Source organism: Bombus impatiens, unplaced genomic scaffold, assembly GCF_000188095.3.
Source record: "Bombus impatiens unplaced genomic scaffold, BIMP_2.2 scf_0377, whole genome shotgun sequence".
Taxonomy (NCBI): domain Eukaryota; kingdom Metazoa; phylum Arthropoda; class Insecta; order Hymenoptera; family Apidae; genus Bombus; species Bombus impatiens.
The window spans coordinates 1,592,808-1,604,916 of record NT_176796.1 but is presented as its reverse complement, the minus strand read 5'-3'; the positions used below and the strand labels follow the sequence as shown (position 1 = coordinate 1,604,916).

Below are 12,109 nucleotides of genomic sequence, written 5' to 3'. Positions count from 1 at the left end.
CGAAGCAAATGTGTGCTGGCCACGAAGAAGGTGGCCGCGACTCTTGCTGGGTAAGTGAAATCGTCTCGTATCTATCCCTAGTTCATACGTAGAAAACTGGCTGCGTGTATCGATTTTTCTGTCATTCATGTGCAACTAGTTAAACAGAGGGTTGCGTGTCACTCGTTCGTATACGAAATTCACGTGCTGTCCAACAACCACGACACGAATTTCGATAAATATCCGGCTGCTCGCATAGATGCGTACGCAGGTTGAATTAACAGGCAGAGATTGGGTCGAGTCTCCGCCACCGGACTGAATCGTTCGACCACAAAACAGCCAGAGGGACAGCGAAAAGGGGGAGCGGGAGGGATTGAAAACCGTCAAAAAATATGTTGACAAAATATTGCGGTCTGGTATGACGTAATTATCAGAACGGGTAACTGCGGGAAAAGTGGTACGCGCCGCTATTTCCAACTCGATACGTTTCATCGCGGATTTACGATTCTGTTCGCGGGTCATTTGACGGCCGCCTTCTACTTCGTTGGACAGGACCCTGTTATCGCGCCGCTTTACGTTTGGTCGGCCGTGTTTATGCAATGGATGATTATCGTATGCTAAGACGACGCATTAAAATTACTCGTGCGATACGTAATTGCTAAATATAATGATTAAAAGATTTTCTGTATTGGAGACACTGTGCCTATATCGAGGACATAGGTAAATGTTATCCTGACTTCATAGAATGAAATTGGGAAGAGAGAAATTTTGTATTTCCTGTAGGCATATGTAAATGTAATTGTATTTTCTCGTAGGCTGATAGTGGCGGACCTTTGATGATCGGAAGTCAAGCCGATGGTAACATAATGGTGGTGGGGGTGGTCTCATCAGGAGTGGGTTGCGCTCGACCACGACTTCCGGGTGTATACACTAGAGTCTCGGAATACATACCCTGGATCACGCAACACGTACTACGATGAAACGAAACTCGAAGCTTCATTCGCTTCACTTTCCACGGAACTGTCTGTATAGACTTCGAAACGCATTTTCTCTTCGTGTATTTAAAGAGAAAGAGCGAAGTACCGTAAGAAGATCGATCTTGTCAAATATGTAACGTATTCTTTTCGTTGAAGAAATTTCGAAGCTAAAAACCAATGCTTGAATTAGTCTTAATGGAGATTCTTAAATTATTAAAAACTTACTTTAAAAGATAGATGTAGAAAACTAATATAAAGTATAAGACGTGATTTGTAATACAAATTTCGTCGATTGCAACAAGACTATAGAATTATAGAATAAAGTTATTAATTAAATTTAGCGAAGCCATTATTGTAAGCATAAATAATTTATGAAATTCGTCTCTTTATCTAGTCAATACTTGTATTACAATTATATCAGATAAGATATTATATATTATAATCAAACTGCCACGAGAGTATTGTAATTTAATAATATAATTAACACGTAATTATATACAGAATTTACATTTTAATACGAATTAATACACCGAATACATCATAATATATGTCATAAATTATATTCTTCTTTGTTTCCTTGGTCTTTGAGGGTTCCACGATACTCTAGTGTCGTCTGTGATAGAAACAACTTGTAGGTTTGTTAGCTGAAGACCTTTTAGGGCACCCTGAATGGATGTAAAAATAGTCATTGAAAGAATATACACGCAAAATGTTCAAAAAATTTGGGACAGGTCATTTTGCTTTTTTTGGAGGATACTATACGTTGTTAAAGGTTGACCCTATCTTTTTAAAACATTCTGTATATTTTGACAAAAAAGATTTAATTTACGCGTTTCACCTACCATTCTGCCGGGTCCAATTCCCTGTACTCTCAACCTGACTGTTTTGATACCACTTTTAAGAATACGCTATGAAAATATAAAGCACGTTAAAAGAACATAAAAAGTTACAAAAATTTGAGTAAACATATCAAGAAATTTTTCTTACCGTTCCAAATGTAATTGCAGCTTGTTGCGCTGCAACGTTAGTACCCTTCTTTGTATTTTTAAAACCTTCCATTCCAGCCGAATGTAACATCTTTCCCATTCCTATAAAAATATCATTGATTACGATAGAATTATACAAATGATATCAATGAAACAATATTTCTATAATAAAACTTTCCTTTATAATCAGTAAGGGACATTATTGTGTTGTTAGGAGTTGACTTAATATTAATAATATGTAACTGATCGTATCTTATCCCATCGAAAAGCTTATACGGTGTAGAAGCATCAGGAAATAACGAGTTTCTGAAATGGACATTTTGTAAACATTATATTAGACTAATATGCATAGCTATATACAAGAAGATACAACATATTACACAAAGCTATGATATAAATGTGGTGTCCATGCAGTATGAAATTAAATATTTACAATTCACTTGCACTATTTATATTGGTTGTTATTTCTCCTTCCAGAATTACATGTTTCTCTGTTTCATCAGATCTTATTTTTTTATTTCCAATTCGAAATTCCCTCATAGTATTTGAGGTTATGTGAAAATCTCGAACATTAGTGAATTTCAAATACGGTAATACCGTAAATTTCCCATTAGGCAATATCGTACTTCTTGTTAAGGATCCTACTGCAAATTGCAAAGTGGACAGAATCATTTTTGTTTATGTATATACTCGCAATCCGAAACAAAACCAAACAACTGATAAACTCTCCCTATCAGAGTAGTACATGCTATGCTACTCCTTACACTTTGCAGCTTGTTTCAGCAAACTTAAAACCGAAATTATTTTGGAAAAACATTTATTCATATTTGGATATTAATTGAATATTTAACTTATGAATTGATAAGCTCTTCAAAGTTACCGATAGAGCAATAAGATAAACAGGTTTGTTTCCTCTGATAGAAATGGCGCTTACATTAGGTTCGATGTATTTTAAGTAAAATAATATACAACTTTAATTTTGAATACTACAGATACTAAAAAGGAAATTTGAAATTATTGAAATTCATATAGCCATTTGCTAATTGTTAAATATTTTTACATTTTCGATTACACCTGTTCCAAATTTATATCTTAAGACAAAATTTGAATTTTATAATTAGTAGCTGTTATGAAATTATTTTAACTGATTACTGCTTAACTATTAAATACGGTTGCTATAAAGCTATATTACTATAAAAAGCAAAATATCCAGACTGTCTAATTTTTATAAATTCAGTCGTAACATTTTCCTATACGCCTTCGACTAAATAACGGTTACTATTTCACATCAATATTGATTGAAAATCAATATTAGAGAAAAAAAATTTTAGCTATTCATATCATAATCCTACCGGAAATATTAAGCATCGTTATAGTGGCATTCTTTATTTTATTAGTAAGTATTATTAAACTCTTTACATATTTTTGTCGTTATAATGAATAACTGATAGAACTCTTAACTTATGCATCCACTCATTCAAACACGCGTGATGGACCATTCCGTAATTACGTACTCAGTACTCACAACTATGTCACATGATCCTTGACAACTTATAAGATTAATGTCATCGTACAATAGCTTACAAAATTTAGTTTCTAATTCCTCTTCAGGTCAAATGAAATTCTAGAGGGAGAACAAGAGAACTTGTCTTGCAATCAATCACTTTCTGATATAAAATTGTGTTATCTCTATACTGTAATGATAAACATAAGTTTCTTTTTTAAATTACTTCTATTTGTGGTGTATCAACACAAAAAGAAACATATCTTCTCAAACATTTCGAGCACTTAAAAAACCCTTATTACAGAATTCTTATATTTAAAACTCTGAATGATAAATTTGTATAGCACACACAATAAAACATCATACTATATAGTTCTTACAATTGTCTAATTCATTCTTCAAACATTATTCACGAATTCTCAATCTTATTGTGACTAATTTAGAAAGATAACGAATTATTCTTTTTCCTTACTCTTGTCTGAAATTACCTTTCTTAATCGACCGAATATTGATATATAACAGAAAAGATATATCATTTTTTTGAACCTTAGCTGTACTTATTTACGTCCAAAATTACTTATACTGTAAAAACTTGTTAAATTTAGGATTCTCGTATAACAAACGAACAGTTTATAAAACATTGAGTTGCAGCTTTATTTTAGATATCATTATTACTTTGATATCTTACGACTTTTAAGCACTTTCCTCATTACACGTAATCTTATCACATACAACTATGTATGACTAAATACAATCTGTAACTTATTACATCTATCCATACAAATAATTTCTTTTGTGATAAATCCTTACAAGGTATATCACAAATTGTTTGAAAATGCCATTAAACTTTTTTTGTTTGTTTCCTTGCAATACCGGTTGCAAATAAATACAGCCTACTAATAAAGAATGACATCAAGTGGCATTGATTTTCTTTCCCCGATCCTTCTGCTGGAGTAATAGTGGCTTATCTTGAGACCCGAGTCGCATAGTATCAAATGTAATGGCTTCAGGGTTCCAAGTAGAGCTACCGTTCGATTCATTCATATGATACAAATCGTTTACGTTTTTATTCAAATGCAGTAACGGTATATGTACTTATTATATTCTTGCCATGACGCTCTTTTATCATTTCCTCGCTCATTTCAGAGAAAAGTGCGGCATGAGCAGTAAATATATTCATAATGATCGTGTTATCCTCGACAAAAATAATTTTGTAATAAAAATTTTAAATCGTATATCATAAGAAATAATTCTTAATCATAATTCGAACAGAATCAAACGTTTTACATTCTCTTTTGTATCATATTTTCACATAAACGGTTTTTCTTTTTTTGTAATTTTTTTAACGAAATTTATTTAGAATTTTTGTCTACCTTCACAGTTTCTATAGGTCATGTACCAATTTTTACATTATTAAGTTGTTACCATGCATTAAGATTATTTATGATTTGTAAGACCAAGCACCTGTAGCATTGATTGTGGTGGAGGCAAGCTCGAACGCGTGTATGCGCGCGCAATACGAAAATTTCTCTCTTTTTTCCTCGAGAATTTTATTCGATCTTTTAATAAATTTAAAAATGATCATTTATCCCAATCGTTCACTACTACGATATGGTAACAGTCGGTTATATTTGTAAGTTAATAATTCATTTCAAGAATTTTTCTTGGTGCAACATTATATGTATAAGAAAAATACTTTATATTATTCGTTATTTAAGTCTGAACAGAAATGTAATGTTTTCAATTTTATATAATACTATCAGTAGTTAACATTTTTTTAAAGAAGTTGTATTTAAAAATTTGTTAATGTAACAGCCATGAAGTAGAAGTAGACCCATAAATAAAATTTTGTATGAACAAAAAATAAATGTTAGAAACCTTTCCCCCAGACAATGTTATTTAAACTACCTATAAACTATTTTCATTGCTAAAGTACTAGAACAAAAAAAAAAAAAGAAACAAGTATTTATGCACTGAGAGAAAATTTTTAAATATACACATATGTGTATATACATACATACATACACACATATATATATATATATACATATATATACATATATACATATATACATATATATATATACACACACATATATATATATATATTTTTCATTTACTTATCATAGTTAAATACAACAAAAATTAATTAGTTCATCCAGAACATATTTATCGCTGAAGAGTAGGGAATATCAGAAAAGTGAAATTTAAACAAATGCTATATACGACATGTAGTTTTTAATTTACAAAATTTCTCTGTATGATTTGCAGATCATATATATTTATATACTATGTACCTATATATCTATATATGGTAATATTAATAGCATTATCATACAACTTTATGCAAACACACACATATACGTGTAACATCCTCTAAATTTGCTTAAACAATACTATTTTATGTATAATACGAATTAAACATCGTATCTCAAATCCAACTTAGTTTAGAAAATGACTTTACTTACATGTATATCTTAAAATGTAGCACTCACCAATATCAAATATCGCATGGTTTCTCCTTGTTATTATAACAAGATTATTTAATTTTATTAAATGTTAAATAGTTAAAATTTATGTAATGATATCGATAAAAAACATATATAGAAATAATTTTTTAATTCCTTTATATAGGACTTATTTTAATGTAAATCAAAATTTTAACATACACATTATTACTGTATCAGTACCAAATAACATTTTTAGGAAACATCTTTATTAAAGAAATATTCATTAAGACCACTAAATATCAATGTATAAATGTTATTTTATTCGCTACATAAAATAGTATTGCCCAACATGCATTCACCTGTTACTCATAACAGAAGTTTCAATTCTTTTAAAATTGTATAACAGACAATCAGCGCGTTTCGGGCTTACCTCCTTTACAAGAATGTTATATTGTAAACTTGGCTTTAAAAAGTATATAATGTATATCCATCTTGATGGCAGCTGTGGTACATGTGGGAAACATCGCAGATCAAAGGATAGAATAGTCTGTATAACAGAATGTTTCTTAGTGAGATGTACAGAAAGCAGTTAACGAAGATGACTGGTAATTCAGTCCTGCATCTCTTCTGGTATTTCGTGAGGATTAAGTATTCCTGGTACTGCCATTTGCTGTAACCTTTTCTCTTCTTGTGCCAATCGTAATGCAGTTTCTCTCTCTTCGAGATACAGATCTGAGTCGTCTTCGCCGGTGTATTCCTTTAGAAAACAATTTATTTATCGAATTATATATTTGTACTCAATCATTGTATGAATATAAACAAGGAATCATAAACAGGAAATATCATGCATAAAACGCCAACTCTGCATAAAATACTCACTCTAATTTCAACGAGGAAATCTCTAAGATGTTCTTTAAACGCTGGAATATCTTGATTAAGATTAAATAAACCTTGTACAGTTATTTTAATCTGATTATCAGTTAAATGTGGAAATGCTGTTTTAAGCAATCTTGCAACAAATTCTTGAACATATAATGTGTTATCTGGTACAGGTCCCAATGGAACTTTGATTCGCCCAAGTTCAACCAATGAAAACATGTATGCCAGAATTGTAGCATGCATATTAAGGCCTAAATGATTATAACAAAAACGAAATTAATTATATTAAAATAAACTTTAATAATCATATTGGTATTATTTGTATGTACATACCTGCTATGTGTGATGTATCTGTAACTACACTGAATATATGTTGCAGAATATCTGTAAAGTATGTCTGATAGAAGTTTTGAGCATCGGGAGCAGAAATTTCAATATTTTGTAAAAGTTGATACAATATTTGTAACCCTATATCTGCAACATTCCTCATTGTATGCTTAAAAGCCCAGATTATAGAATCAAGTACAAGCTTAAATTGTGCTGGTGGAATTATAAGAAATGCAGAGAAACAAGAAACATTCACTTCCTAAAATATAAAAATGCTCAAACTGTAATATTTAAATTACATAACAAAACGATTTGTAAGTAATGAATATTACATATAGTTACCTGTAAAAGTAAAAAGAAATTCGTTCTATGTTCCGGAAATTCTTCAAAATCCTTATTTATCATTTCTAAAGTACATTCAAACACAGCATCAAATATTTTGGGTATTTCGCTAGTAATATAACATTCCAATTTATTTACGATAGTAGCTATAGCACTTAACACCTCCGGTTCTCGAGCACAATGAACATTTGTTTTTTGATAATCCAATAAGACGGCATCCAATAAAGGTGGTAAAAAGCTATCTAAGACCTGATCGTGATATATACAATAAATTAAATTGTTTTGATAATACTAACAATCTTTAGAAGATATAACCATTAGATTAATAAAATTCTACCATTTGACGATCAGTTGTTCTGCTGACCCATTCTGAGATCAATTTTAATGTTTCCTTTTTCACTACTCTCATACTTTTAATTAAAGATTGTTCCATTACTACCTCTCCATTCAAAGCTATTGCAGCACTTATATTCTCACTCATAACCTGAAAAAGATGGTTAAAGGTTAATATATATACATTTAAGTGTTCAATAAATTATTAAACAGCATTAATATACCTTATAAACGTTCAACATATCTAAATATATTCTTCCTAACTGTATCACGTATGGATGACCAAGTGCTTTACAAGCCCTTACATTTGTTTTCAAAATACTAGTAAGTTGTTTGATAGCTTCTTGATCTTTTAATACATCTACATTCTTAAATAAAATATTTTTATTAAGTTAAGCAAGAATTAATTAGAAGAACATTAAGTTATAAAGTGTTCCTGATTTTTTAATATTTACTTTAGATGCTTGACTTATTATGTCATCCCACACTTGATTTGGTAAAAGCATATACCGTTCTATTAACTCTTCTTGCATCACTGTGTCTGTCTGTGCAAATATCATATATCCAACTGCTTCATAAAATGTATGTACCTATATTATAGCATGAGCATGTAAATAAAAAGAAAGTTGTATTCAACATACATATCATCAATAAATATGTTAAAAATTTTTGCATGTAACATATATAACATAACTATTTCGTACGTTTTCAGTGATTTTACCTGCTGTGTTTGAAGATCACAAATGATACTACTAATAGTAGAAAGGATTTCTTCAATAAATGGTACCAATTCTCCTGTTTGTGGTGTGACAAAATGTCGCCTACATTTCAATGCTATTTTTATAAATGTATCACAGGCCATATCTTGTACACCATCATGAGTTTCTGTAAGAATATTTAAATTACTTAATATATTTTTGCATTGAATCTATAATGTTGTGGAATCGTTATACGATGTAGTTCCCTTACCATGCATAAATTCAAACAGTTTATTTACAACAGTCTTTAAAAACTTCCAATGCGCTCTGAGAAATCTTGGATATTGCCCAACTACATACATAATATTACTAGCAATAATAGCTTTATTATCTTTTCCTTTCTTTTGTTCACAAAGACCTAGAAGATCTTTGATAACAGTTACTAAAAATCGTTTTTCATCTTCTTCGTGCATTGCACCGGAAATGCTGCCTATTGCCCAGCATAACTAATAAAAAGATTGAAATTGTTAGTAAACCATGGTATTTTTATTATGAATGCTATAATAACATCTTAAGCATATGTTTACCGCATTGAGATTTTTCCAAGACCATTCTGTTCCATTTACTTGGTTTTGTAGCTTCTCTGTCATTATTCTTTCAGTATCCATATAGTCAAGATGAGTAAGATACACAAGAGTTTCTCTCATATTTTTATATAAATTAATAGAATCAGTATCTTTCATAAACTCCCTAACAACTTCCCCATTCTCATTTTCTACAACAAGAACTTCTTCGGGTTTAGCCATTCTGCTGATCATGATATATCGTACTTTAGTTAAAACCGGGCAATAGAATAATCTCCTAGACGGGAGAGTCATATTTTTAACCATAAATAACGGCGTTGGGGGTGCAAAAGGATTTGCTCTATATAAATCCATTGCTAATGCATTCCAATATTCCAAACAGATCTTAAATATTTCAACTTCTTCAACCTCAGAAATTAAAACAAGGTAGTGCAATGCTTTGAGTAGTAAATCATTTAATTGCTTTTTTTCTATAAATTGCCCATGTTCTTTTAGGTATGTGCAAAGGAATATAGCTAAATTCTGAATAAAATTTTGTTCTTGATCTCCACCAGCTCCATACGCTTCGCGTATATTTGTTTCAAGGGGTAGAATCTGTTCTAACTGTCGCATTATATTAACAAACAACATTACGAATGATTCTTCATAGGTTGGTGCTGTAACACCAGCGATTTCAGTCAAGCATTTTAGTGTAATGTTTCTGAATATTGGTACATTTAAGAACTGTAAAGAAAATAATAAAAATATTATAATATTACATAACAAAAATTAATAAAAATTATGTTATATTTACCTTGAATACTAAAGTATTGATTAATTTTGTTTCAAAAATATATCCCAAAGGAATCCAATTTAAAAACCTTAAAAGAGTTTCTAATGTAACTGCCACCAATTGAACATTTTGTGAATTATCCAATACAAACTGACAGAGATGAAAAATATGTGAGAATTCATTACACATTGTATCTTTCAAATGTTTTGCTTTTGTTTGCGTCATTTGTCCACTTGAAAAGTCAAATACTTCTTCCGATAATAATTTTAAAATTGCCATATTGTTTTGACAAAGACTTTCATTTGTTTTACTTGCACCAACAATGTCACCAATGAAGGATTCCCAATTTTTTGGCCATTCACGTTTTAAAACCTGCAATAGATGTGGTTTATTAAAATGAAATTTAAATAGTTTCTATATTCTTGCAACTTTAATTACTTACCTGAACTAAAATCATATTAAGTTTATTAAGATAAACTTTTGAAGCCTCCATTGTTTCTGGATCACTGCTTGTCTTTATAATAAGACCTACTATGTATTTTTTTATACCTTCACACTGATTTCGTGGTAATACTTTCCATCGTGTCTTTATAACTTGTTCCAGTATTTGTAGAGCATAATACTTTGTTTGTTGGTTCTGTACACATATAATTATACATAAATTAAATAACTCTCTACACACTTTTAAGAAATATTATTTTTAATTAAAGAAATCCTTGCCTGTGAATATTCTAGAATAGTATCTACACGGGTCCATGCGTTTGGATGTTCTTTAAGTGTAGTCAATACTTCTTGTGCAACTCTCTGTTGCTCACCTATCCCAGTGTACATACAACCTACTATGTTATCAAGAAGTGTTATATCTAGCTTTTGATTGAAATCCAAAAGCTTAGATGCTTGTTCTGCTAATGTTGCCATTGTTTATTGTAAATTATCCAATTTTCATACACTCTATCTGAAAATAATTAAATTTGATATATTTATTTGACTCATTAAAACTAGATATATACTGCATCAATAAAACACAAATATTACAAAACATCATGTTTCCAAAAAGGGGCTATCTTATTCCACAAATTAATGAATAGTTAAAAAAGCATAACTTAGTACAAAGTGAAAAAATAATTCTAGTATTAAGTTTAAAAGTATATTTAACAACATAAACAATATTAACATTTACTGTTAATAGACAATGTACATGAAAAGACAGTGTGTTTCTCTTTTTAATATTTCATTATCTTTAGCAAAATGCTTGTCATATGTTGTTAAAATTTTACAGGCAGGAGTATTAGAATCCTATAGAAGATTGTATTATTAAGTACTATTGTTTTGCTTCTATGTGAAAACCAATTATTTCTATTTATAAACAAGTCAAGTGTATTGAAAGAATAGAACGTAATGTAAATAATCAAACTAAACAGAAGCAATAATAAAAAGGAAATCATTGTTAACGTGTAGCGAGGGAGGTCACCGCACTGCGACCGCTCGACCTAACCTACATTTGACAATCGCAAATAAGGTTATGTGAAAATTTATTGTGCGTAATGTTTGAAAATTTAGTGTAAAATGTATTTCATTTAATACATTCAATCAAGCGGAAATAAATAGTAATAGAGATGTAAAATATTAATAACAGATCATTGGAATTTGTAGATTTTTGTTATCCGGGTGCACTTTACTCATTGCGTCGTTGTTCAACGAATAAAGTTATCATAAACGACGTTTGCACATACCGTATCAACTCCCACACATAGATTCTCAATTCGTAGGTAAAAAACACACGTTTCACACGAGTAATCACAATCTCTCGCAGTAAATCACAATCAGAAAAAGGCCAAACACACAACCGCTGATTCCCGCGCGCGACCAATTTCGTTCCTCGTTTCACAGACTCGCTGTTCCTCACCGTCTCTTTCTCTCTCTATCTTTCGCACGTTCTCTCGCTCGTCACTCCTGCCTCTGCTCCGTTTGCGACGATCGCCAGTGAAGAGAGCTCCACTCATAAATGTACGATACCCACCGAGGCCGTTCTTCGTCGTAACTATGTTTCTTAAATCTCATACAGAATTTCTTCGTTTTCCCCCCACATTCAATGAGAAATGTGTAAAATGGCAGCTTTACGTTGTCCTTAAATCCAACCTACAGATTTTCGAAAATAATAACAAAATGGCTGAACACGTTACGCGGACCATTGCAGAGAAACGAACATTTTCATTGGTCCCAACGATCTGTTTTGTCCAATCAGAAAAACTCTAGCGACTGTTTCTAAACGTCACAA

The 12,109-nt window shown here is 30.9% G+C and overlaps 3 protein-coding genes across 7 annotated transcripts in view; 1 reads left to right on the top strand and 2 right to left on the bottom strand.

The window, feature by feature from the left end:
* Nucleotides 1–1,315, top strand: part of LOC100742631 (transmembrane protease serine 9-like) — a 16,920-nt gene extending 15,605 nt beyond the window's left edge. Inside the window, exons 5-6 of the mRNA XM_033320901.1 lie at nt 6–50; nt 795–1,315. Of these exons, the coding sequence (XP_033176792.1) occupies nt 6–50; nt 795–959 (210 nt within the window). The 3' untranslated portion in view covers nt 960–1,315. The remainder of the gene's footprint in view (nt 1–5; nt 51–794) is intronic.
* A 100-nt stretch (nt 1,316–1,415) lies between these two features.
* LOC100746262 (30S ribosomal protein S11) lies at nt 1,416–2,864 on the bottom strand. Its single transcript, XM_024367923.2, has 5 exons — nt 2,376–2,864; nt 2,121–2,248; nt 1,944–2,044; nt 1,799–1,864; nt 1,416–1,621 (listed from the first exon to the last, which is right to left on the bottom strand). The coding sequence occupies exons 1-5, from the start codon at nt 2,612–2,614 to the stop codon at nt 1,514–1,516; spliced, it is 642 nt and encodes a 213-aa protein (XP_024223691.1). The 5' UTR covers nt 2,615–2,864; the 3' UTR covers nt 1,416–1,513.
* Nucleotides 2,865–5,667: 2,803 nt separating this feature from the next.
* Nucleotides 5,668–12,002, bottom strand: LOC100746142 (exportin-1). Of its 5 annotated transcripts, none has more exons than XM_012386215.3 (14): nt 11,565–12,002; nt 10,552–10,786; nt 10,274–10,468; nt 9,853–10,203; nt 9,063–9,782; nt 8,747–8,981; nt 8,499–8,662; nt 8,233–8,367; nt 8,002–8,145; nt 7,782–7,928; nt 7,445–7,693; nt 7,109–7,361; nt 6,776–7,026; nt 5,668–6,653 (listed from the first exon to the last, which is right to left on the bottom strand). In XM_012386215.3, the coding sequence occupies exons 2-14, from the start codon at nt 10,747–10,749 to the stop codon at nt 6,507–6,509; spliced, it is 3,189 nt and encodes a 1,062-aa protein (XP_012241638.1). In that variant the 5' UTR covers nt 10,750–10,786; nt 11,565–12,002; the 3' UTR covers nt 5,668–6,506. The 5 variants fall into 5 exon arrangements, with proteins under 5 accessions (XP_012241638.1, XP_012241639.1, XP_003489867.1 ...); XM_012386216.3 differs by having other exon boundaries at nt 10,552–10,782; XM_003489819.4 differs by having other exon boundaries at nt 11,738–12,002.
* Between the last annotated feature and the right edge of the window lie 107 nt (nt 12,003–12,109).

Coding starts and splice junctions, on each gene's coding strand:
- LOC100746262 (XM_024367923.2), bottom strand. CDS start 2,614: ATGATTCTGTCCACTTTGCAATTTGCAGTAGGATCCTTAACAAGAAGT. Junction 2,249..2,375: donor ATAAATAGTGCAAGTGAATT/GTAAATATTTAA, acceptor TGTCCATTTCAG/AAACTCGTTATTTCCTGATG. Junction 2,045..2,120: donor GTCCCTTACTGATTATAAAG/GAAAGTTTTATT, acceptor ATATTTTTATAG/GAATGGGAAAGATGTTACAT.
- LOC100746142 (XM_012386215.3), bottom strand. CDS start 10,749: ATGGCAACATTAGCAGAACAAGCATCTAAGCTTTTGGATTTCAATCAA. Junction 10,204..10,273: donor TTAATATGATTTTAGTTCAG/GTAAGTAATTAA, acceptor CATCTATTGCAG/GTTTTAAAACGTGAATGGCC. Junction 8,146..8,232: donor TAATAAGTCAAGCATCTAAA/GTAAATATTAAA, acceptor ATTTTATTTAAG/AATGTAGATGTATTAAAAGA.